The following is a 24,545-nucleotide window of genomic DNA, read 5'->3' as shown; positions in this document are numbered from 1 at the left end:
TGAAGCCCATTTGGTACGTCAACATTTTCTGGGAAAGATAGGCATTGAGTTGGGAGGTGAGAACACGTTTAAGGAATTTGGAGAGGATAGTGAGGTTGGAGGAGGTGCAGTAATTTGCAAGAACGGAGGGGGTTAGGGGTTTGCAGTGTGAGGGATGACAGTTTAAAGGAGAGAGGTGCAATACCAGCTGAGAGAGAACGGTTAGAACATTGGCTAATATGGGGACCAGGAGATGTTGACCTGTCAGTAGTTTAGTCGGAATGGGGTGGATGGTGGATAGGTGGGCAGGATAAACATGGAGAAGACATGAGGTGCAATGGGAGAGAAATGAGAGAACATTGAGAGTTCTGGGCCAGGGCTGGGGGGTGGGGCAGCATTACAGTAGGTGTGGCTTGGTGGGCTAGACACAGCAGAGGCAGCTGATTGGATGGATGGTCTCAATCATAGTGGCAAATAAATCAACAAGCTCCTCCCACTTGTTGTGGGTGAGGATGGGAGGGGAGAGAGGGTTAAGAAGACAGTTTGCGATAGAGAAAAGAAGCCAGGGGTTAAACCTTGCATTTCAATATGATCCTGCAAATCATGAGATTGTTAAAGAAAACAACTCACTCCAAATTAAAATAAAAGCAAATTACTGGGGATGCTGGAATCTGAAACAAGAACAGAGAATGGCGGACAATCTCAGCAGGTGTCTGGTTTCACTCCGAATGACTTGCCCGAGAAGGTTCAGAATCCCTTTTAATGGGGACAGGAAATTTTGAAAGGACCCAGAGGTTACGTTGACTATTTATTGGTGCGCTGGAAACCAGAAAAATATCAAATGGTTGAATCGGTTCTGATGACATTAACCCTGGCGGACAAAGGTTTTGGTTTTATGACAGGTAATTGTCATATGGTCCCTTTATTTCCTGCAGTAATTTATTGGTCAATATTTCAGACAGACGTTGATGGAGTTTTTAAAGCGTGTTTTACATTTTGCCAGAGGCTATTTAATCCAATTTGTTCCTCAGCATTCCAATCACTTGAGCTGTAATTTCACAATCATTCCGTCAGTTCTTCCAGTGTGTAATTTCCAGTACGACATCCCTGATGGGCGTTCCGTGCAGGAACAGCGTGAGGTCCTTCCTCTTTTTCTTTACAGTTAAACTCATTTCCTAACATCTTTGATGATGCCATTATCCGGTCCAGGTTGTCAATGGGATTCTCCTCCTCGCTTCGCCAGAAACACGACCACGATCGGGCGGAGAATCGAGCGTCCAGGCAGAACCGGGGCCTGCGCCCGGCACCGATTCGGGAGCCGTGTTCCGGTCCCTTGGTGGTGCCAACATCGAGGTTTGCACCCCGTGTTGGCGGGGTCATGCAAAACCGGCATTTGCTTTCATCTAAATGTATTTAGCGTGTTTGACCCACTGTGCCCCTGGCCACCGCGATGTCCCGCCCCTCTCAGGCGGAGGTCACGTGGGTGTGAAACTGTACCGCATGCTGGGCGTGGCTGCCTGGGCCGGGGGGTAGCCGGGAGCGACGGTGACAGGTCAGTGGATTCAGGGTTTCCCCCTCGGGATCGGGGTGTCTCCCTCGGGATCGGGGTCCCCCCACTCGGGGTCGGGGTGTCCCCCCTCGGGACCGGGGTGTCCCCCTCGGGATCGGGGTCCCCCCACTCGGGGTCGGGGTGTCTCCCTCGGGATCGGGGTCCCCCCCCTCGGGACCGGGGTGTCCCCCTCGGGATCGGGGTCCCCCCACTCGGGGTCGGGGTTTCCCCCCCTCGGGATCCGGGTGTCTCCCTCAGGATCGGTGTGTCTCCCTCGGGATCGGAGTGTCTCCCTCGGGATCGGGGTGTGTCTCCCTCGGGATCGGGGCCCCCCCCTCGGGATCGGGGTGTCTCTCCCTCAGGATCGGTGTGTCTCCCTCGGGATCGGAGTGTCTCCCTCGGGATCGGGGTGTGTCTCCCTCGGGATCGGGGTGTCTCCCTCGGGATCGGGGTGTCTCTCCCTCGGGATCGGGGTCCCCCCCTCGGGATCGGGGTGTCTCTCCCTCGGGATCGGGGTGTCTCTCCCTCGGGATCGGGGTCCCCCCCTCGGGATCGGGGTGTCTCTCCCTCGGGATCGGGGTGTCTCCCTCGGGATTGGGGTGTGTCTCCCTCGGGATCGGGGTGTCTCCCTCGGGATCGGGGTGTCTCTCCCTCGGGATCGGGGTCCCCCCCTCGGGATCGGGGTGTCTCTCCCTCGGGATCGGGGTGTCTCCCCCTCGGGATCGGGGTGTGTCTCCCTCGGGATCGGAGTGTCTCCCTCGGGATCGGGGTGTCTCCCTCGGGATCGGGGTGTCCCCCCTCGGGATCGGGGTGTCTCCCTCGGGATCGGTGTCTCTCCCTCGGGATCGGGGTGTCCCCCCTCGGGATCGGGGTGTCTCTCCCTCGGGATCGGGGTGTCTCTCCCTCGGGATGGGGGTGTCTCTCCCTCGGGATCGGTGTCTCTCCCTCGGGATCGGTGTCTCTCCCTCGGGATCGGGGTGTCTCTCCCTCGGGATCGGTGTCTCTCCCTCGGGATCAGGCCCCCATTGCTCAGGATTTGCTGCTCACTCTGCTGCCTGCTCACGGTGTCCTGTAAATGTTCACAGAGCCTCTGGTCATTCGGGAGCCCCCCCCAGGCCCCCCTCTGGAAACCCTCCGACCCCGGTTGACCCAGCACCGGGGTGGGCGTGGCCATCACTGGGGTGGGCGTGGCCATCACTGGGATGGGCGTGGCCATCACTGGGGTGGGCGTGGCCAAGCTCAATCAGTGGCCAATCAGGTGCTGCCACTCAGAAGCTCAGCTCGAGGCATTGGAAGCACATTTTGAGCCGATGCGCCGCTCAGTGGCCCTCCTGGTTGCTGCATGGGGAAGCAGGGGAGCTCGCCCCAAACACAGGACCCCTGCACCGTGGCCATTGGCACCCTCCCTGGCACACTGCCCCTCTCAGCGCAGAGACCTCACCAGTCACACTCCCAGCTGTCTCCAAGCCCTGCCTGCCCACCGCGCCCCTGCTCCCACCCACCCAGCCCCCGGACAGGTTGTCACAACCTGTGTGTCACACCCAGGACCCACATCACACGGCAGCTACACTCCCAGCAGACACACACTTCCCTGCCTCACCCCCAGCTGCAGGACCTGCCCGCACACAAGCCTCTGAGCACGGAGGCAATTGGTGGCACACGGTGACCTCCTCCACTGCACAACCAGGTGCCACCCTGCTGGTGGGATAACACACAGCCCACCCAGTATGGAGACCCACAGTAACCCCACTGGGGGAAATAGGATAGGGGCCACAGAACCTATTGCTGACACGGGTTACAGCAGCCACCGGTACCCCTGTGACAGGATAGAGGCTCCCCACAGGCCAGGTGCCTGCTCACTGATGGGGACAGGGGTGCAGTACAGAAGGCAACATATTGGCCCCCCCCCCCCCGCAGGGAATGAATTCCTGAGTGCAGGAATGCACGGTGTGAAGGAGACGCTGCACCTGGCCACCTAAATACCATCAGCACCTGTCCTTCGAGGAGCTGACAAAGACTTTGGTTAACCAGGAGACCATGAGCCACCTGGGGTTTGGGAGATGAAACCCGTTCCCGGGGGCCGTCAAGGTTGCCCTGAATATTTTAGCCTCTGTGTCCCTCCAGGGGCTGTGCGGGGACCTGTCTGGGATCACAGACATCAGCACACGGGTGCATTCACGCTGTGATGGATGTCCTGTGCCCAGGCAATGGATTATATAAACGTCAGTGTGCCGCTAGCCCTGGCATGTCCCAGGTCCAGGGGGTGATTGATGGAAAACATGTCTCCCCCCCCTCACCGGTTCAACATGGGGCCCCCTTCATCAATTGGAAAGGTTCGGCTCCCGGTGGTCTGTGACCATCAACTGCACAACCTCCCGCCTGTGCCCGCGACCAAGGCAGCACGCCAAGGCAAACATCCTGCTGCAGAGCGTGCCCAGGTAGCACTGCCAGGCTGCCATTTTGCCAAGCTGGGGATCAGACCCGGGCGGGGGGGGTTGCCCTGCCCATGTGAGGTTGGAGGGGGCCCTTGAGGACCCCCTTATAGGTGCAGGGGTCACGTCGAGGGGATGAGAGGTTGAGGCCCATTTAGAAATGTCCATCCCGCTCCCTTCCTGCCCTCAGGAGCACCGCTCGGCCAGGGGGGGGGGCATCCCCGTCAGGGCCACAAATAGCAACAGAGCGCCATCAGATAGCGGGGTGTGGGACGACCGCTGTAATCCTGTCCAGAATGGACCCTGGTTCTTTTTGGATAGATTGTTCCTGGTGCCTGGTGAAAGGAGCTTTTTGCTTGAACAATAGCCCCATCTGTTGGCAAATTATGTCATACCACGTAGGAGAGGAACTGACTCGTTGATTAGATGGAAACGTGACAGGAAATCACTGCAGGTGAATCACGGGCGGGATACTCCGACCCCCCCGCCGGGTCGGACAATCCCCGGGGGGCAGTGTGAATCCCGCCCCCCCGCCGGGTCGGACAATCCCCGGGGGGCAGTGTGAATCCCGCCCCCCCCGCCGGGTCGGAGAATCCCTGGGAGACAGTGTGAATCCCGCCCCCCCCGCCGAGTCGGAGAATCCCCGGGGGGCAGTGTGAATCCCGCCCCCCCCGCCGAGTCGGAGAATCCCAGGGGGGCAGTGTGAATCCCGCCCCCCCCGCCGGGTCGGAGAATCTCCGGGGGGCAGTGTGAATCCCGCCCCCCCCGCCGAGTCGGAGAATCCCAGGGGGGCAGTGTGAATCCCGCCCCCCCCGCCGGGTCGGACAATCCCCGGGGGGCAGTGTGAATCCCGCCCCCCCCGCCGAGTCGGAGAATCCCCGGGGGGCAGTGTGAATCCCGCCCCCCCGCCGGGTCGGAGAATCCCCGGGGGGCAGTGTGAATCCCGCCCCCCCGCCGGGTCGGAGAATCCTCGGGGGGCAGTGTGAATCCCGCCCCCCCGCCGGGTCGGAGAATCCCCGGGGGGCAGTGTGAATCCCGCCCCCCAGCCGGGTCGGAGAATCCCCGGGGGGCAGTGTGAATCCCGCCCCCCCGCCGGGTCGGAGAATCTCCGGGGGGCAGTGTGAATCCCGCCCCCCCGCCGGGTCGGAGAATCCCCGGGGGTCAGTGTGAATCCCGCCCCCCCCGCCGGGTCGGAGAATCCCCGGGGGGCAGTGTGAATCCCGCCCCCCCGCCGGGTCGGAGAATCCCCGGGGGGCAGTGTGAATCCCGCCCCGCCGCCGGCTGTCCTATTCTCCGGCAGTCAAAAATTTGCGCCGACGGGAATCGTGCCGCGCGCCTCGCAGAATGGCAATGGGCCCCGGGGCTGCTCCAATTCTCTGGGCCGGGCGGGCTGGAGTCTCGCCGACACGACCAGTGGTGGCACCGACGTAAATCAAACAAGGTTTTTAAAGGCGTCGACCAGTCGTGCTGTCTGACGCCGGCCAGCGCGGAGGTAGGGGTCGGCGTGGGGAGGCTGCCGGAGAGGAGACGGCACAGCCGTAGGTTGGGGGGTGGTGCCGGGTGCTGGTGGAGGGTGTTCCCCAGGGCCGAGGGTACGTGCCGGTGATCGGTGCCGGGGGTGGGGGGCGAGTGCCGGGGAGGGAGGGGCTGGGGAGGGTGAATCCGGGGAGGATGGGGGCTGGGGGGTGTCAGGGAGGGGGGTGGGGGTGGGGAGGGTGAGTGCCGGGGAGGGGGAGGGGGTTATGTTTGGGCATCACCCAGCGATGTTGGCCACCGTGGCGGGAGCCGCAGTTTCCCCGGTCCGGCAGCGGGATTCTCCGTTCCGGCAGCAGAATTCCCCGGTCCGGCAGCGGGATTCTCCGTTCCGGCAGCGGGGGGGGGGGTGGATCCGTGGCGATTTAGTCAGCCGAGGGCGAAGGAATTTTCTTTTTACTCCCACGTACATAAGGTGTATTCCCGGATCGATTTCTTTGTCTTGGGTAGGGCCCTATTAGGGTAATCGGCGATTCTGATCTCGGACCATGCTCCGCACTGGGTGGACCTGCAGGTTAGTATGGATAGCGAGCAGCGCCCGCAATGGAGGTTAGATGTCGGGCTATTGGCGGACGAAGCGGTGTGCGATTGGCTGAGGAAGTGCATGCTGAACTACCTGCGGGTAAACGATACGGGGGAGGTCTCAGCAGCGGTGGTCTGGGAAGCGCTGAAGGCAGTGGTGAGATGAGAGCTGATCTACGCTCACAGGGACATAGAACATAGAACATAGAAAATACAGCACAGAACAGGCCCTTCGGCCCACGATGTTGTGCCGAACCTTTGTCCTAGATTAATCATAGATTATCATTGAATTTACAGTGCAGAAGGAGGCCATTCGGCCCCCCGAGTCTGCACCAGCTCTTGGAAAGAGCACCCTACCCAAACTCAACACCTCCACCCAACACCAAGGGCAATTTGGACATTAAGGGCAATTTATCATTGGCCAATTCACCTAACCCGCACATCTTTGGACTGTGGGAGGAAACCGGAGCACCCGGAGGAAACCCACGCAGACACGGGGAGGACGTGCAGACTCCGCACAGACAATGACCCAAGCCGGAATCGAACCTGGGACCATGGATCTGTGAAGCAATTGTGCTATCCACAATGCTACCGTGCTGCCCTTAAGAACAAATAAATCTACACTATATCATTTTCCCGTAATCCATGTACCTATCCAACAGCTGCTTGAAGGTCCCGAATGTTTCCGACTCAACTACTTCCACAGGCAGTGCATTCCATGCCCCCACTAATCTCTGGGTAAAGAACCTACCTCTGATATCCCTCCTATATCTTCGACCTTAAATTTATGTCCCCTTGTAATGGTGTGTTCCACCTGGGGAAAAAGTCTCTGACTGTCTACTCTATCTATTCCCCTGATCATCTTATAAACCTCTATCAAGTCGCCCCTCATCCTTCTCCGCTCTAATGAGAAAAGGCCTAGCACCCTCAACCTTTCCTCGTAAGACCTACTCTCCATTCCAGGCAACATCCTGGTAAATCTTCTTTGCACCTTTTCCAGAGCTTCCACATCCTTCCTAAAATGAGGCGACCAGAACTGTACACAGTACTCCAAATGTGGCCGTACCAAAGTTTTGTACAGCTGCATCATCACCTCACGGCTCTTAAATTCAATCCCTCTGTTAATGAACGCGAGCACACCATAGGCCTTCTTCACAGCTCTATCCACTTGAGTGGCAACTTTCAAAGATGTATGAACATAGACCCCAAGGTCTCTCTGCTCCTCCACAATGCCAAGAACTCTACCGTTAACCCTGTATTCCGCATTCATATTTGTCCTTCCAAAATGGACAACCTCACACTTTTCAGGGTTAAACTCCATCTGCCACTTCTCAGCCCAGCTCTGCATCCTATCTATGTCTCTTTGCAGCCGACAACAGCCCTCCTTACTATCCACAACTCCACCAATCTTCGTATCGTCTGCAAATTTACTGACCCACCCTTCAACTCCCTCATCCAAGTCATTAATGAAAATCACAAACAGCAGAGGACCCAGAACTGATCCCTGCGGTACACCACTGGTAACTGGGATCCAGGCTGAATATTTGCCATCCACCACCACTCTCTGACTTCTATCGGTTAGCCAGTTCGTTATCCAACTGGCCAAATTTCCCACTATCCCATGCCTCCTTACTTTGTGCAGAAGCCTACCATGGGGAACTTTATCAAATGCCTTACTAAAATCCATGTACACTACATCCACTGCTTTACCTTCATCCACATGCTTGGTCACCTCCTCAAAGAATTCAATAAGATTTGTAAGGCAAGACCTACCCCTCACAAATCCGTGCTGACTATCCCTAATCAAGCAGTGTCTTTCCAGATGCTCAGAAATCCTATCCTTCAGTACCCTTTCCATTACTTTGCCTACCACCGAAGTAAGACTAACTGGCCTGTAATTCCCAGGGTTATCCCTAGTTCCTTTTTTGAACAGGGGCATGACATTCACCACTCTCCAATCCCCTGGTACCACCCCTGTTGACAGTGAGGACGAAAAGATAATTGCCAACGGCTCTGCAATTTCATCTCTTGCTTCCCATAGAATCCTTGGATATATCCCGTCAGGCCCGGGGTACTTGTCTATCCTCAAGTTTTTCAAAATGCCCAACACATCTTCCTTCCTAACAAGTATTTCCTCGAGCTTACCAATCTGTTTCACACTGTCCTCTCCAACAATATCGCTCCTATTGGATATTGACGGATAGGGCAGAAACGGTCTGACTGGTAAAAGAGATTCTACGAGCTGATAGGAGGTATGCGGAGGCTCCGGAGGCAGGGCCTTTAAGGGAGGGCCAAAGGCTACAGGCAGAATTTGGTATGATAAACACCAGGAGGGCAATGGAACAGCTCAGAAAGGCGAAGGGGGCGATTTACGAGCACGGGGAGAAGGCCAGCAGAATGCTTGCACAGCAGCTCAGAAAGAGGGAGGCAGCTAGGGAAATAGGGAAAGTTATTGACGGGAATGTGAACTTAGTTGGGGACTCGGTGGGGGTGAGCAAGACCTTTTGGGACTTTTATAGCAGGTTGTATAGGTTGGAACCCCCTGCGGGACGGAGGGGATGAGGCACTTCTTGGATGGGCTGACTTTCCCGAAGGTGGATGGGGAGCTGGTAGAAGGGCTGGGGACCCCGATCGGGCTGGAGGAGATAGTGGAGGGTCTGAAGGCTATGCAGTCGGGTAAGGCCCCGGGGCCGGACGGATACCCAGTCGAGTTCTATAAAAAGTTCTCCGGAATATTGGGGCCGGTGCTGATGAAGTCTTTAACGAGGCCAAGGAAAGAGGGGCTCTGCCCCAGACAATGTCACAAGCCATGATCTCGCTCATTCTGAAATGGGACAAGGACCCGGAACTATGTGGGTCTTACAGGCCAATTTCTTTGCTGAACGTAGATGCCAAACCTCTGGCCAAAATCTTGTCCTCCAGGATTGAGGACTGTGTACCGGACGTTACAGTGGAGGATCAGATGGGGTTCGTTAAGGGCAGGCAGCTGGTGGCCAATGTAAGAAGGCTGCTAAACGTGATTATGATGCCCCCGGGAAGGTAGGGAGGTTGAGGTAGTGGTCGCGATTGACGCGGAGAAAGTCTTTGACCGGGTTGAGTTGGATTATTTATGGGAGAATGCCTGAGCGGTTGGGGTTTGGGAGGGGTTTTATTGACTGGGTTAGGTTGCTGTACCAGGCTCCGGTTGCTAGTGTACGGACAAACAGAACGACTGGGGACTATTTCAGACTGCACCGAGGGACGAGACAGGGATGTCCCCTCTCCCCACTGCTGTTTGCGCTGGCTATAGAGCTGCTGGCAATTGCTCTGAGGGCCTCAAGGGGCTTGTCCGGGGCGGGGGGGGGGGGGGGGGGTGTGAGCACAGAATCTCGCTGTATGCAGGTGACCTGCTTTTGTATGTCTCAGACCCAATTGAGGGGATGGAAGAAATCATGGGAATTTGGCCGGTTTTCAGGGTATAAGCTCAATATGGGGGAGAGCGAGATGTTTGTGGTCCAGGCGAGGGGTCAGGAGAGGCGACTGGGGGAGCTGCCGTTCAGAGTGGTAGGGGACAGTTTCAGGTACATGGGTATCTAAGTGGCGCGGGATTGGGACCGGCTACATAAATTGAACTTGGCCCGGTTGATGGATCAGATGGAGGATTTCCAGAGATTGGATGTGCTCCCGTTGTCTCAGGCGGGCAGAGTTCAATCGGTAAAAATGACGGTCCTCCCGAGATTCCTATTCGTTTTCCAATGCCTCAGAGACCTGGCTTTCAGACATGGCTGGCTTCCTCTGTCTGGAGAAAATTAAGTTCGTCATGAGAGGGTTTTTGTTAGGGTTCGCACGGAGGTGGCAACCATTCGTCGACTTCCTCGCAGATAATTAATCATCAGCAGAAAGGGGGGGGGGGGGGGGGGAGAGGGGGGGCGGTTAGGTTAGCATAGATTAGGGGGGTAAACAATGGTGGACCTGAGGGAGTGGTAGGCGGTATTTGCACTATGTAATATTTTCCTTGTTATGTACATTGTTGTTACAATGCCAAAGAAATACCTCAATAAAATGTTAATTAAAAAAAAAAGCTACTCCTGCTGCGAAGTGGAATTCAAATGCTGGAGGCTGAAAGAGTAAAGAGAACTTCGACCCCCCACTTCACCAAACTCCCAATTCAGCAAGAACTCCCTTTCCCCCTACGCACCAAATTCCCACTTTGAATCTAATTCCCAAGTAGTCACTCTGTCTTCATCACATTTGGGAAGTCTCCCTTCATCGTCTTGAACCGCTGCAGTCCATGTGGTTTAGGAACAGCTAGCGTGCTGTTTGGGTGGGGGTTCCGGGACTTTGATCCAGCAAGTGAAGGAACGCTGATTGTAGACTGTGGCTACTGTGCAGGGTGGAGCGAGTGGATGTTGAAGGTGGTGGATGAGGTACAGGGACAAGCAGGAACAAAAACAGAAAATACTGGACAATCTCGGCAGGTCTAACAGCATCTGTGCAGAGAAAAGGGAGCCAATGTTTAGAGACTGGATGACTCTTTGCCAAAGCTCACTCCATAGAGGCTGTCAGACCTGCTGAGGTTGTCCAGTATTTTGTCTTTGTTTCAGATTCCATCATCCGCAGTAATTTGCTTTTCTCTAAAGCTATATTAGGAGCTATATCTGGATGTTTTACTATTTCAAACTCCATAAACTACTTGTGCTAGAAGTTGAACTTGGGCCTTTCCACTTTGATGTGCAACAGCCAGCACAATTTACCAGAAGTTGGTCTGACCGGCATAAAAGGAGGAATTCCAATATCAAGTTACATCTTGTGTGAATCGAGTGTCTGTGATCCTTTCCGATTTCAAGAACATTGTGAAGGAAGCCTGTCGCACTCAAAACCGATCACATCCTCATCAAAGGAGTATAGCAAGTCTTCACCAATCGCACCAGTTAGAGACCTCCCAAGGAGCGTCTTCACATGAAGCTTTTAAGAAAAGGTGCAAAATACTGAAACGCACCTTTTAAATATTTAAAGACTTAAGTTGCTAAGAAACTGACAAACGCAGACCAACAAAACTAAGAAATGGTTCTAAATAGATTTGTTAATTATTTTCACTTCTTTAAAATCTGTTGCCAGTCTGCCGGCGGGAATGATTGATATGTTTGACAAACGGAATTGTGTCTCAACTGAGATTTCAGTTAGCTTAGATTAAGCGATTTAAAATCAGAAATAGAACTTGGACACAACCTTTTTGCTTCAGGTTGAGAATGGCGCTAATTGGAGGCATTAAACCAGAAAGAGATTTTTATTAAACTTTATTAGTCCAACTAGAAAATTTGAATTATATTTCAAAAAACTATGGAAGGGTTAATTACTGGCTGTATATTGCTAAAATTCAAAATAATGTCACAATCTTTCACACATTTAGTTCAGACAGGCAGAGCAAAAAAGGTGCCAAGTGTGAGATAGGAGGTGGTCAATGCAGGACTGAGGGTGTTGTACCTAAATGCGCGCAGTCTACGGAACAAGGTAGATGAGCTTGTTGCGCGCATTGAAATTGGCCGGTACGATGTTATGGGCATCACAGAGACGTGGCTGCAAGGGGATCAGGGCTGGGATCTAAATATACAAGGACATGTGTCCGATCGAAAGGACAGGCAGATGGGCAAAGGGGGCGGGGTTGCATTGTGAGTAAGGAATGAAGTTAAATCGATAGCAAGGAACGATATAGGATCAGAAGGCATAGAATCTGTGGGTAGAGTTGAGGAATCGCAAAGGTAAAAATACCTTGATGGGAGTTATGTACAGGCCCCCTAGCAGTAGTCAGGATGTGGGGCAGAAAATAAATCAGGAGATAGAAAAGGCATGTAAAAAAGGCAATATTATAATAATCATGGGGGACTTCAATATGCAGATGGACTGGGAAAATCAGGTTGGTAGTGGATCCCCAAGAAAAGGAATTTGTGGAACGTCTAAGAGATGTTCTTTTGGAGCAGCTTGTGACAGAGCCGACTAGGGAACAGGCAATTCTGGATTGGTGCTGTGTAACGAGGCAGACTTGATTAGGGAACTTAAGGTGAAGGAACCTTTCGGGAGCAGTGACCACAATATGTTTTGGGCAGTACGGTAGCACAGTTGCTTCACAGCTCCAGGGTCCCAGGTTTGATTCCCAGCTGGGTCACTGTCTGAGCAGAGTCTGCACGGTCTCCCCGTGTTTGCGTGAGTTTCCTCCCACAGTCCAAAGATGCGCAGGCTAGGTGGATTGGCCATGCTAAATTGCCCTTGGTGTCCAAAAAAAAGTTAAGTGGGAGTTACGGGGTTAGGGTACATACTTGGGCTTGAGTAGGGCACTCTTTGTAAGGGTCGGTGCAGATACAATGGGCTGAATGGCCTCCTTCTGCACTGTAAATTCTATGATCTATGATAGAATTTGCCGTGCAGTTTGAGAGAGGCTGCAATCAGATGTAAAGGTAGACATGAGGGAAGAGCTGGCCAGGGTTGATTTGAAAGGGAGCCTAGCAGGGAAGACAGTGGAACAGCAATGGCTGTTTTTTTGGGTTATTCGTGAGGCACGAATTTTAGCCGGAGTTTTGGGGGGTTATTATGGAGGCACAACAGAAATTCATCCCAAGGAGGAGGAAACATGCTAAGGGAAACAAGGCATCCATGGGTGATGAGGGAAGTCAAGGACAGCATAAAAAAAAGCATTCCATTCTATCACATTTTTCCAATGTGTCCTGTCAATTAAGTCTGCCATGGGTGCCCAGAGCATTACCCAGGGTCTCTGGATTTCTCGTCCAGTGACAAAACCACTACCTCCCCATAAAAGGTTAGGAATCCTGCAGTGAGTAACTCACCTCATGACTCCCCAAAGCCTGCCCATTGTGTAGAAAACACAAGTCAGGAGTGTGATTGAACTCTTCACTTGCCTGGATGAGTGCAGCTCCAAACCATCCAGTCCAAAAAAGTCTGTTTGAACTGCACTCCATTAAACATTCACTCTCTCCACCACGCAAGTATATTGGCAGCAGTGTGAACAAGATGCACTGCAACTCGCCAAGGCTCCTTTGTCAGCACAAGATGCAAGAGAATTCCCCCCATCTGCAAGATCCCCTCAAATGCACACACCATTCTGACTTAAACAACACCATTGTTTCTTCTCTGCCATTGGATCAAAACTCTGCAACTTCCTTCCGAATAGGTGTGTCAGCATCAGTTCAAGAAAGTGACTCACCATCAACCTCTCGCGGGCAATTAAAGATGGTCAACAAATGCTGGCCTTGTCACTGATGTTCACATCACATGAAAGAATAAATTAACTACTGCAGTAATTGAGAATGACATTGTACCCGTGAAAAAAATTAAAATTAGACAAATAAGCGAAAGGAGCAATATCAACTGTAGAGTTATCAGATCTGGATTTAATGTTTTTTGACAGTTTACAAGAATACTTCAGTTTATTAGGAATGCAGATTATACACTTCAAAGTTACATCTACATTAACATAATCGCCAGATGAGTTCTGTTAATAGTTTTGCATCACAGCTAAACCTGTGCTTGTGCTGTCTTGGCCAGTACTTTGAGGTCGGAGATACATTTGGCAATGCTCTCTTTCTCCTATAAAGAGAAAAGTTAAACATTAGCAGAATCACTGGATCCAGACAGTGCCGAGGGGCCATTCGGCCCCTCCACACCGACCCTCTGAAAGAACAGCCTATCTAGTCCCACTACCCTGCAACCCCATAATCTCACCGAACCCACACATCATTGAACTGTGTGGAGTACCCAGAAGAAACCCACGCAGGCACGGGAAGAACGTACAAATTACACAGTCACCCAAGGTCGGAATTGAACCCGGGACCCTGGCACCATGAGGCAGCAGTGCTAACCACCATGCCTCTGGGAATTTCTGTCAGGCTATCAATTACATTTGCATCAAATCATTGAATGGATCCTTCTGGTTCTACAATTTTGAATAATCTGCTGTCAGTTTAATTTTAAGAAAACGGAACTCATGTCTGCTGTGCATTATTCAGCACTTTGTTCAAAAGGTGACAAATGATTTCAGACATTGAAAAAGATTAACCCCTTCTTATTCATTACATTTCCATTCCTTTCATTTGTAAAGAAAGTTCTCATCTCGGTTTACATTGTGCCAATCATAATGTAAAAATGAGGCCAGACCATGCAGGACAGATGCTAGAAATCTCTCCCACAAACAGCAGTCGACGCTAGATAAGTTGTTAAGCAAAGATATTAAGGGGTATGGACCAAAGCAGGCATATCATAGTCAGCACACACCTCCTCCACCCCATCCCCTTAACCCAGTAACCCCAATTAATTGATCTCATTGAATAGCAGAGCAGGTTCAATGGGCTGAATGGCCTCGCCCTGTTCCCAACTTTTACACCATTGAATGCATCAGGCCACTGGTAATATTTCACGTCACACAAACTCAGCTAGGGTAGGTGTCTGGAAAGGTAGATTCTAGTTCGTCAGTCGAACCTGTTGGAAAACAGCCGTGTGGCAATTTGCATGGATATTCCACAATGATATATTTGGAAAATTAATTAATTTGCTCTCCAGCAGGCAAACCAGCACACTGATAAATACTTATAATGTCTCAAAAGCGCACTATGTATATGAAATAAAGTTGTTTTTTTTTAAATCAACTGAGGAATCCACAATGGTGATCCAGGAAGATCCGAGTCAGTCAGTTCCAGTTGTTAGGTGCTGGTCTAGGAAAAGGAAAACATCAGATTTCCCACTGATCTAGTAACAAATTCTGGACATCGCATTCCAGAAGAACACAAAAACAACTCCCATGTTTTATCTGAAGCTCACGGTTCAATTTCCTGTGTGAAACATTGTACAAGTGCAGAAGGTAGTTCAGAAGCATAGTCTGCACAAGGCTCCTCTTCAACCGAGATGGGAAAGGGAAGAAAAATCACAAGGAAGATTCAAGGAATGGAAACAGAACATTCCTTACGAAATATAGACAACAAAAGATTAGCAAAATATTATAACTAGATTACTAGTTGACTTGGGGATAATCAACTGCAAACATTATTTCAATGCATCTGTTAAGCATTACAGAAACGCTGCCGGTTTCAATTGTGTCGGATACTATGACTTCTGCACTTACGTGCTGTAAATCAGATACATTTCTGTATCTGAAAGATTTAGTAGCGCCACAATTGATGTACAATTCCCAAAGACTCTATAGCTGTTCAGCACAACACCATTTTTACATATTAATCGCAGAGTTGATAAATTTGTATGAAGACATATATTAGGATTGTCTGTACGAAATCAGCATCTTTCATCGTTATTTACCTGCTGTGGTGTGATACTCTGGATTACATTCTTTTCCACCCAGTTAGCCATATGTTCTTGTGCAAGCCTACGCTGCAGATGCTGGAGACCGACTTGGTAATCCAGGCGCCTCTTCACTGCATCGTACACCATGTGCAGCCGTTCACGGTAGTTGGTTTCCAGCATCATTGCAACATTATTCTACAAACAGACAACAACTGTTCAAACACCTGCAGATATGTTCCTTCTGATCACACTTGTAACAGAATGCTGCAGTCTGTGTGAGAAATTCATACTTCTACATACACCTTAGCCATGATATTTAATGCTCCATTTTTCATGGATCACTGTAGTTTCCTCTGCCCCTACAAAAAAAATCCAGAAATATTGTGAATGCTCAGCAGGTTTGACAGCATCACAGGAGAACATCTTGACTGTGAACCTTTTCGTCAGAACTGGGCGACATTACGGAACAAAAATGGGAAGGAATCAGAAAGGAAAATAGAATAACCTGTAAACTGTTGAAGTAGACGCACAAGATCGTTAAATGGCACAATTAAATAGCACAAGACATGGGCGAAGTCAAATAAATGAAAGATATTTACAAGTTTTAGAATGCAGGAATAGTTTTGCGGTGGTTAATATTTTAAAAAGAGTTTAAAATGCTCAGTGTAAACAATAGGAATCCATTTGGCCTGTTGTATAAAATGGTAATAGATTTGCCACAGAATGTATATTTTGTAGCTTGTACCAGCTACAGAAACGGATTGTGACCCCTGCTGTAAAGTTCTTGAAACTGGATACTAACTGACCAGTGACAAAATAAGTCATTTTATGTCAAAAAACCTTTCAGATTTTCTCCATCAAAAATACCAAAAGCCAGCTGCAGCAGTTATAACTCAATCTCATAAAAACTCATTGCTCGAATATAAACGTCTCATTATTCATGCTGTACCTCCAGTTTAGGAGGTTCATTCCGCATCTACCAGACAAACAAGTGAGTTTCAAAGGTGCTTGAACTTATATTGGATGAGTATAGCAGGAAGTTTGTCAAATTATTCGCAGGATCAAGTTCAATGATATGCAACAGAGAACTCTGGTATCACATGAAACTGCTCCTCCCTCTTAGACTGTGCTTTTCCCTTTAAAGCAACAACTGGCATATAGAACTTTAGCCACTGTTAAACTGTACATAAATTGAGGTCTAACAAACAGTAACAGAAAGCATGTTTTAATAATGTTGCAGAAGGGCTAACTATTGGCTAAATCACAGGCGACTAGGACAACATTCATTTACCTAATTCAAAACTGTTGCAAGTGACAAGACTATTATGCCAATAAATATCAATAATTAAAATTGGACCAAATTTACCAATGAAACAGAATTGCCTCCATACCCGCTTTGCATCAAAAAGGTGATGACGCCCCTCTATTCGCCACTGTTCTTGCTTTTCCTCCTTCACAGCTACGTTCAGGCTGTTTATGGCTGCGTCTTTCACTTCTTGAGCTTTTTCAACTTTGGTCTGTTAATAAAAGTAGACTATATAGAACAAAGCTGAACCATAAGTATTTTGTGAAACATTGTGAGAACTTAGACTATTTCTGAGAGGAACCTCAGAAAAGGGATATATTCAAAAAATGGTTTTTGGAAGGTAACGTTTAACCAACGGCTGGAAAGGTCACTAGCTTTGGTCTAACCACTTTCCTCAATGTGTTTATACAATTGCAGAAAAAGTCTCTGTTTAATACAACTCACAATGCATTTCATGTACTTTGCTAGATTAAGGAATCACAATGGAACAGAATTCAACCTTGGCATGATTTAGCTTGGATCTCTCAGGAAATCAAGGAATATATAGTGAGAGAATTGAGTTAATGGAGATCAGCGATGATCGTATTGCATGGCAGAATGGGCTCGATGGGCCAAATAGTTTATTCCTGCTTCAATTCCTGACATTGACATCCAGATTTAATACCAAGCGCCTTTTCAATCTCAGTACACTTACCTCATTCAATTTGTCAGCAAATTTTGCAACGTCCTTGCCAAACTTTTTGATGCCATAGAGGATAACAATGCCAATTGATATAGCTGAAAATGTTTCATGGTTAATGACATAAATTTCCTTTGATAGAAGGTAAGTCACCAGCCCAGTGCCGAACATATAAGGGCCTATAGAGGAGAAACAAATGAGCAGATACAGAGATTGGTACCTTTAACAATGATTTTAGGACGCAAGTTAGAAAGTTTCCTCTGGACATTAAACGTTTACAATAACTCAAATACAATTAATCTGTAGATGGCAGCATAGATTTAAATTTCAACAGATCCCTTGCTTGGAAATTAAATTTGTACACAAATTCTGTATCTCGACAAAGTTTCACAGAGAACAAAGTCCAAACACAATTCAGTGTTAGCTTCATTATTGACTGAACACGTTAATCTCCACAGTATTAAATAGGTCTCTCACAGATCTGATTTAGTGTTAATGACACTTGGATAAAGTTGTTAACCTGCAGGTGATTAATGACTTTGAAACAGGACCTTAGTTGCTCATTTGTGTCAGAAATATTTCCAATATCAAGTTGGGCTGTAAACTTTATAGTTCTGATCCAAGAGGCTTTTCCCCAGGGTAGAGGGGGTCAATTATTAGGGGGCATAGGTTTACGGTGCGAGGGCAAGGTTTAGAGTAGATGTACGAGGCAAGTTTTTTTACGCAGAGGGTAGTGGGTGCCTGGAACTCGCTACCGGAGGAGGTGGTGAAGCAGGGGCGATAGTGACATTTAAGGGGCATCTTGACAAATACATGAATAGGATGAGAATAGAGGGATACGGACCCAGGAAGTGTTGAAGATTGTACTTAATCTGGCAGCATGGTCGGCACGGGCTTGGAGGGCCGAAGGGCCTGTTCCTGTGCTGTACATTTCTTTGTTCTTTGTAAGAACAAAATATTCACAATAACGGTTCTTACAAATGAGAAGCAGTATTGTAATGCAATACACAAAGGGTAAACAAAGCAATTTTGAGGATTACAGAGGATGCACCGGTCCACACAGTCACACCCGTGCTCATACTCCACTCAAGGAACTTACCACACATCCACTGAATTTGCAAAGATATTAAGTACTCACCCGTTACCCAGTTTTGGGGTACAAGAACTGGAAAAATTCTTCTGGAATCAGACCATAGCGAACTTTGCCTCCTTCCTCGGGTAGAGGTGGAACCGGGCTCAGAGACTGACAGCTCATATGAAAAGTCCTCGGACACTGGCAAATAACTGGAAAATAGAATCAATTAATAATGCTGTTTAGTTTGCAGATTTCAGACAGATATTAGCATATTAAAGCATAAAACATCATTCTACATTTGTATTTTTTTGAGTGTGCTCCTTGGATGCAGTGACAGATCATTATCTATTAATCTTGTACCTGCTGAAAAGAGCACCCCCAATATTTAATCATTTTTCCAAATCAGGACAGTAGAAAATGGATTTATGGTAAATATGTGGGTGAAAACGGATACACCGAAATAGTAAATTGAACAATTTACATTGTTTTGTCCTGTCAAATTTACTGCATTATCCCATAGCCTGTGTCAATTTGAATAAACCTTAGTCAATATATGAAACTGCTGTTACTGACCTGGCGCTGATGGGTGCTGATGTCTTCAGAGCAGAAGCTGAAAACGGATGACACATAAATGATTAAAAGGCCAGAACAAACCAGTCGGTAAAAGCATTGGCAAATAAAACACACTTTAAAAATTACATATTTTATGGTTCAGCATGGCACAGCAGGCTCTGGAGCACAGGATTACGGCGGCACAGACGAGGCAATGTGTGGGAGCATAAGACATAGGAGGAAAGTTAGGCCATTCAGCCCATCGAGTCTGCTCCGCCATTGAATCATTGGTGATAATTTCTCACCTCCATTGTCCTGCCTTCTCCCCATAACCCCTGATTAATCAAGAACCTATCTAGCTCTGTCTTAAAGACACTCAGTGATTTGGCCTCCACAGCCTTGTGCTGGCTGAAGAAATTCCTCAGGGTGAGGGGGGGGACAGGATGAGGGGGGGGGCGGGGAGGACAGGGTGAGGGGGGCGGGGGAGGACAGGGTGAGGGGGGCGGGGGAGGGCAGGGTGAGGGGGGCGGGGAGGGCAGGGTGAGGGGGCGGGGAGGGCAGGGTGAGGGGGGCGGGGAGGGCAGGGTGAGGGGGGCGGGGAGGGCAGGGTGAGGGGGGCGGGGAGGGCAGGGTGAGGGGGGCGGGGAGGGCAGGGTGAGGGGGGCGGGGAGGGGCAGGGTGAGGGGGGCGGGGAGGGCAGGGTGAGGGGGGCGGGGAGGGCAGGGTGAGGGGGGGCGGGGGAGGGCAGGGTGAGGGGGGCGGGAGGGCAGGGTGAGGGGGGCGGGGAGGGCAGGGTGAGGGGGGCGGGGAGGGGCAGGGTGAGGGGGGCGGGGAGGGCAGGGTGAGGGGGGGCGGGGAGGGCAGGGTGAGGGGGGGAACAGGGTGATGAACAGGGAGGGAGGGGGGGGAACAGGGTGAGGGGGGAGGGGGGGGGAACAGGGTGAGGGGAGGGGGGGGGAACAGGGTGAGGGGAGGGGGGGGGAACAGGGTGAGGGGAGGGGGGGGGAACAGGGTGAGGGGAGGGGGGGGAACAGGGTGGACAGGTGAGGGGAGGGGGGGGGAACAGGGTGAGGGGAGGGGGGGGAAACAGGGTGAGGGGGGGGGGAAACAGGGTGAGGGGAGGGGGGGGGGGAAACAGGGTGAGGGGAGGGGGGGGAACAGGGTGAGGGGAGGGGGGGGGAAACAGGGTGAGGGGAGGGGACGGGGGGAAACAGGGTGAGGGGAGGGGGGGGGGAAACAGGAGTGAGGGGGAGGGGGGGGAAACAGGGTGAGGGAGGGGGGGGAACAGGGTGAGGGAGGGGAGGAGGGGAGGGGGGGAACAGGGTGAGGGGAGGGGGGGGGGAACAGGGTGAGGGGAGGGGGGGGGAACAGGGTGAGGGGAGGGGGGGGAACAGGGTGAGGGGAGGGGGGGGAACAGGGTGAGGGGAGGAGGGGGAACAGGGTGAGGGGAGGGGGGGGAACAGGGTGAGGGGAGGGGGGGGGACAGGTGAGGGGAGGGGGGGGGAACAGGGTGAGGGGAGGGGGGGGGAACAGGGTGAGGGGAGGGGGGGGGGAACAGGGTGAGGGGAGGGGGGGGGAACAGGGTGAGGGGAGGGGGGGGGGAACAGGGGGGTGAGGGGAGGGGGGGGGAACAGGGTTGAGGGTGAGGGGGGGGAACAGGGTGAGGGGGGGAGGGGAGGGGGAACAGGGTGAGGGGAGGGGGGGGGAACAGGGTGAGGGGAGGGAACAGGGTGAGGGGAGGAACAGGGTGAGGGGAGGGGGGGGGAACAGGGTGAGGGGGGGGGAACAGGGTGAGGGGGGGGGGAACAGGGTGAGGGGGGGGGAACAGGGTGAGGGGAGGGGAACAGGGTGAGGGGAGGGGGGGGGAACAGGGTGAGGGGAGGGGGAACAGGGTGAGGGGGAGGGGGGGGAACAGGGTGAGGGGAGGGGGGGGAACAGGGTGAGGGGAGGGGGGGAACAGGGTGAGGGGAGGGGGGGGAACAGGGTGAGGGGAGGGGGGGGGAACAGGGGGGGTGACGGGAGGGGGGGGGGAACAGGGTGAGGGGAGGGGGGGGGGAACAGGGTGAGGGGGAAGGGGGGGGGGAACAGGGTGAGGGGAGGTGGGGGGAACAGGGTGAGGGGAGGGGGGGGGGAACAGGGTGAGGGGGGGGAAGGGGGGGGGGAACAGGGTGAGGGGAGGGGAGGGGGGGGGGAACAGGGTGAGGGAGGGGAGGGGGGGGGAACAGGGTGAGGGGAGGGGGGGGGAACAGGGTGAGGGGGGGGGGAACAGGGTGAGGGGGGGGGGGACAGGGTGAGGGGGGGGGACAGGGTGAGGGGGGGGACAGGGTGAGGGGGGGGACAGGGTGAGGGGGGGGGGACAGGGTGAGGGGGGGGGGGACAGGGTGAGGGGGGGGACAGGGTGAGGGGGGGGGGGACAGGGTGAGTGGGGGGGGGACAGGGTGAGGGGGGGGGGACAGGGTGAGGGGGGGGGGACAGGGTGAGGGGGGGGACAGGGTGAGGGGGGGACGGGACAGGGTGAGGGGGGGGAGGACAGGGGTGAGGGGGGGGGGACGGGACGGGTGAGGGGGGGGGGACGGGACAGGGTGAGGGGGGAGGGGAGGAGGGGACAGGGTGAGGGGGGGGGGGACAGGGTGAGGGGGGGGGGACAGGGTGAGGGGGGGGGGACAGGGTGAGGGGGGGAGGGGGGGGAACAGGGGTGAGGGGGGGGGGACAGGGAGGGGGGGACAGGGTGGAGGGGGGGGGAACAGGGTGAGGGGGGGGAACAGGGTGAGGGGGGGGGGAACAGGGTGAAGGGGGGGGGGAACAGGGTGAGGGGGGGGGAACAGGGTGAGGGGGGGGAACAGGGTGAGGGGGGGGAACAGGGTGAGGGGGGGGGAACAGGGTGAGGGGGGGGGGAACAGGGTGAGGGGGGGGAACAGGGTGAGGGGGGGGAACAGGGTGAGGGGGGGGGAACAGGGTGAGGGGGGGGAACAGGGTGAGGGGGGGAACAGTGCTCGAGGGAGGGAGGGTGAGGGGGGGGAACAGGGTGAGGGGGGGGAACAGGGTGAGGGGGGGGAACAGGGTGAGGGGGGGGAACAGGGTGAGGGGGGGGAACAGGGTGAGGGGGGGGGAACAGGGTGAGGGGGGGAACAGGGTGAGGGGAGGGGAGGGAACAGGGTGAGGGGAGGGGAGGGAACAGGGTGAGGGGGGGGAACAGGGTGAGGGGGGGGAACAGGGTGAGGGGGGGGAACAGGGTGAGGGGGGGGAGAACAGGGTGAGGGGGGGGGAGAACAGGGTGAGAGGGGGGGGAACAGGGTGAGAGGGGGGGGGAACAGGGTGAGGGGGGGGGAACAGGGTGAGGGGGGGGGGGAACAGGGTGAGGGGGGGGGAACAGGGTGAGGGGGGGGGAACAGGGTGAGGGGGGGGAACAGGGTGAGGGGAGGAAACAGGGTGAGGGGAGGGAACAGGGTGAGGGGAGGGGGGGGAACAGGGTGAGGGGGGGGGGAACAGGGTGAGGGGGGGGGAACAGGGTGAGGGGGGGGGAACAGGGTGAGGGGGGGGGAACAGGGTGAGGGGGGGGGAACAGGGTGAGGGGGGGGAACAGGGTGAGGGGGGGGGAACAGGGTGAGGGGGGGGGAAACAGGGTGAGGGGGGGGGGAACAGGGTGAGGGGGGGGAACAGGGTGAGGGGGGGGGAACAGGGTGAGGGGGGGGGGAACAGGGTGAGGGGGGGGGAACAGGGTGAGGGGGGGGGAACAGGGTGAGGGGGGGGGAACAGGGTGAGGGGGGGGGAACAGGGTGAGGGGGGGGGGGAACAGGGTGAGGGGGGGGGAACAGGGTGAGGGGGGGGAACAGGGTGAGGGGGGGGAACAGGGTGAGGGGGGGGGAACAGGGTGAGGGGGGGGGGAACAGGGTGAGGGGGGGGGGGAAACAGGGTGAGGGGGGTGAAACAGGGTGAGGGGGGGGGGAACAGGGTGAGGGGGGGGGGAACAGGGTGAGGGGGGGGAACAGGGTGAGGGGGGGGGAACAGGGTGAGGGAACAGGGTGAGGGGAGGGGGGGGGAACAGGGTGAGGGGAGGGGGGGGGAACAGGGTGAGGGGAGGGGGGGGGGAACAGGGTGAGGGGAGGGGGGGGGGAACAGGGTGAGGGGAGGGGGGGGGAACAGGGTGAGGGGAGGGGGGGGAACAGGGTGAGGGGAGGGGGGGGGAACAGGGTGAGGGGAGGGGGGGGGAACAGGGTGAGGGGAGGGGGGGGGAACAGGGTGAGGGGAGGGGGGGGGAACAGGGTGAGGGGAGGGGGGGGGAACAGGGTGAGGGGAGGGGGGGGGAACAGGGTGAGGGGAGGGGGGGGAACAGGGTGAGGGGGGGGAACAGGGTGAGGGGAGGGGGGGGAACAGGGTGAGGGGAGGGGGGGGGAACAGGGTGAGGGGAGGGGGGGGGAACAGGGTGAGGGGAGGGGGGGGGGGAACAGGGTGAGGGGAGGGGGGGGGGAACAGGGTGAGGGGAGGGGGGGGGGAACAGGGTGAGGGGAGGGGGGGGGGAACAGGGTGAGGGGAGGGGGGGGGGAACAGGGTGAGGGGAGGGGGAACAGGGTGAGGGGAGGGGGGGGGGGGAACAGGGTGAGGGGAGGGGGGGGGGGAACAGGGTGAGGGGAGGGGGGGGGGGAACAGGGTGAGGGGGAGGGGGGGGGGAACAGGGTGAGGGAGGGGGGGGGGGAACAGGGTGAGGGGAGGGGGGGGGGGGAACAGGGTGAGGGGAGGGGGGGGGGAACAGGGTGAGGGGAGGGGGGGGGGGAACAGGGTGAGGGGAGGGGGGGGGGAACAGGGTGAGGGGAGGGGGGGGGGAACAGGGTGAGGGGAGGGGGGGGGGAACAGGGTGAGGGGAGGGGGGGGGAACAGGGTGAGGGGAGGGGGGGGGGGAAACAGGGTGAGGGGAGGGGGGGGGGAACAGGGTGAGGGGAGGGGGGGGGAACAGGGTGAGGGGAGGGGGGGGGACAGGGTGAGGGGAGGGGGGGGAACAGGGTGAGGGGAGGGGGGGGGGAACAGGGTGAGGGGAGGGGGGGGGGAACAGGGTGAGGGGAGGGGGGGGGGGAACAGGGTGAGGGGAGGGGGGAACAGGGGTGAGGGGAGGGGGGGGGAACAGGGTGAGGGGGTGGGAACAGGGTGAGGGGGTGGGAACAGGGGTGAGGGGGGGGGGGGGCAGGGTGAGGGGGGGGGCAGGGTGAGGGGGGGGGCAGGGTGAGGGGGGGGGGGGGCAGGGTGGGGGGGGGGGCTGACGGCGCCGGAGACTCGGGTCACTGTCCGAGTTGATTTGCCCTTGAGCGGGTCAGTGGGTCAGCACAGGCCGGGCGGTTGAAGGTTTGTCCTTGACCCGCCCGGGCACCGACCCACATCCTTACCCGAGGCCACAAGGACGCGGGACAACATGTCTGCGCCTCGCCGCTGTGACCGGAGCGAGGTTCCCGCCGCTGTGACCGGAGCGAGGTTCCCGCCGCTGTGACCGGAGCGAGGTTCCCGCCGCTGTGACCGGAGCGAGGTTCCCGCCGCTGTGACCGGAGCGAGGTTCCCGCCGCTGTGACCGGAGCGAGGTTCCCGCCGCTGTGACCGGAGCGAGGTTCCCGCCGCCGCTCCTCCGCCGTCAGCTCCGCTCAAAATGGCGG

General features: G+C 54.9%; 1 protein-coding gene across 1 annotated transcript; it reads right to left on the bottom strand.

Moving 5' to 3' along the window:
- Positions 1-13,377: 13,377 nt before the first annotated feature.
- atp5pb (ATP synthase peripheral stalk-membrane subunit b) lies at positions 13,378-24,501 on the bottom strand. Its single transcript, XM_072479895.1, has 8 exons — positions 24,285-24,501; positions 18,927-18,967; positions 18,428-18,555; positions 17,725-17,732; positions 17,298-17,461; positions 16,689-16,814; positions 15,313-15,492; positions 13,378-13,593 (listed from the first exon to the last, which is right to left on the bottom strand). The coding sequence occupies exons 1-8, from the start codon at positions 24,310-24,312 to the stop codon at positions 13,522-13,524; spliced, it is 747 nt and encodes a 248-aa protein (XP_072335996.1). The 5' UTR covers positions 24,313-24,501; the 3' UTR covers positions 13,378-13,521.
- Positions 24,502-24,545: the final 44 nt, after the last annotated feature.

The sequence above is a fragment of the Scyliorhinus torazame genome, chromosome 17, assembly GCF_047496885.1.
Source record: "Scyliorhinus torazame isolate Kashiwa2021f chromosome 17, sScyTor2.1, whole genome shotgun sequence".
In the NCBI taxonomy this organism is placed as follows: domain Eukaryota; kingdom Metazoa; phylum Chordata; class Chondrichthyes; order Carcharhiniformes; family Scyliorhinidae; genus Scyliorhinus; species Scyliorhinus torazame.
This window is presented reverse-complemented; position numbering and strand designations above follow the sequence as displayed.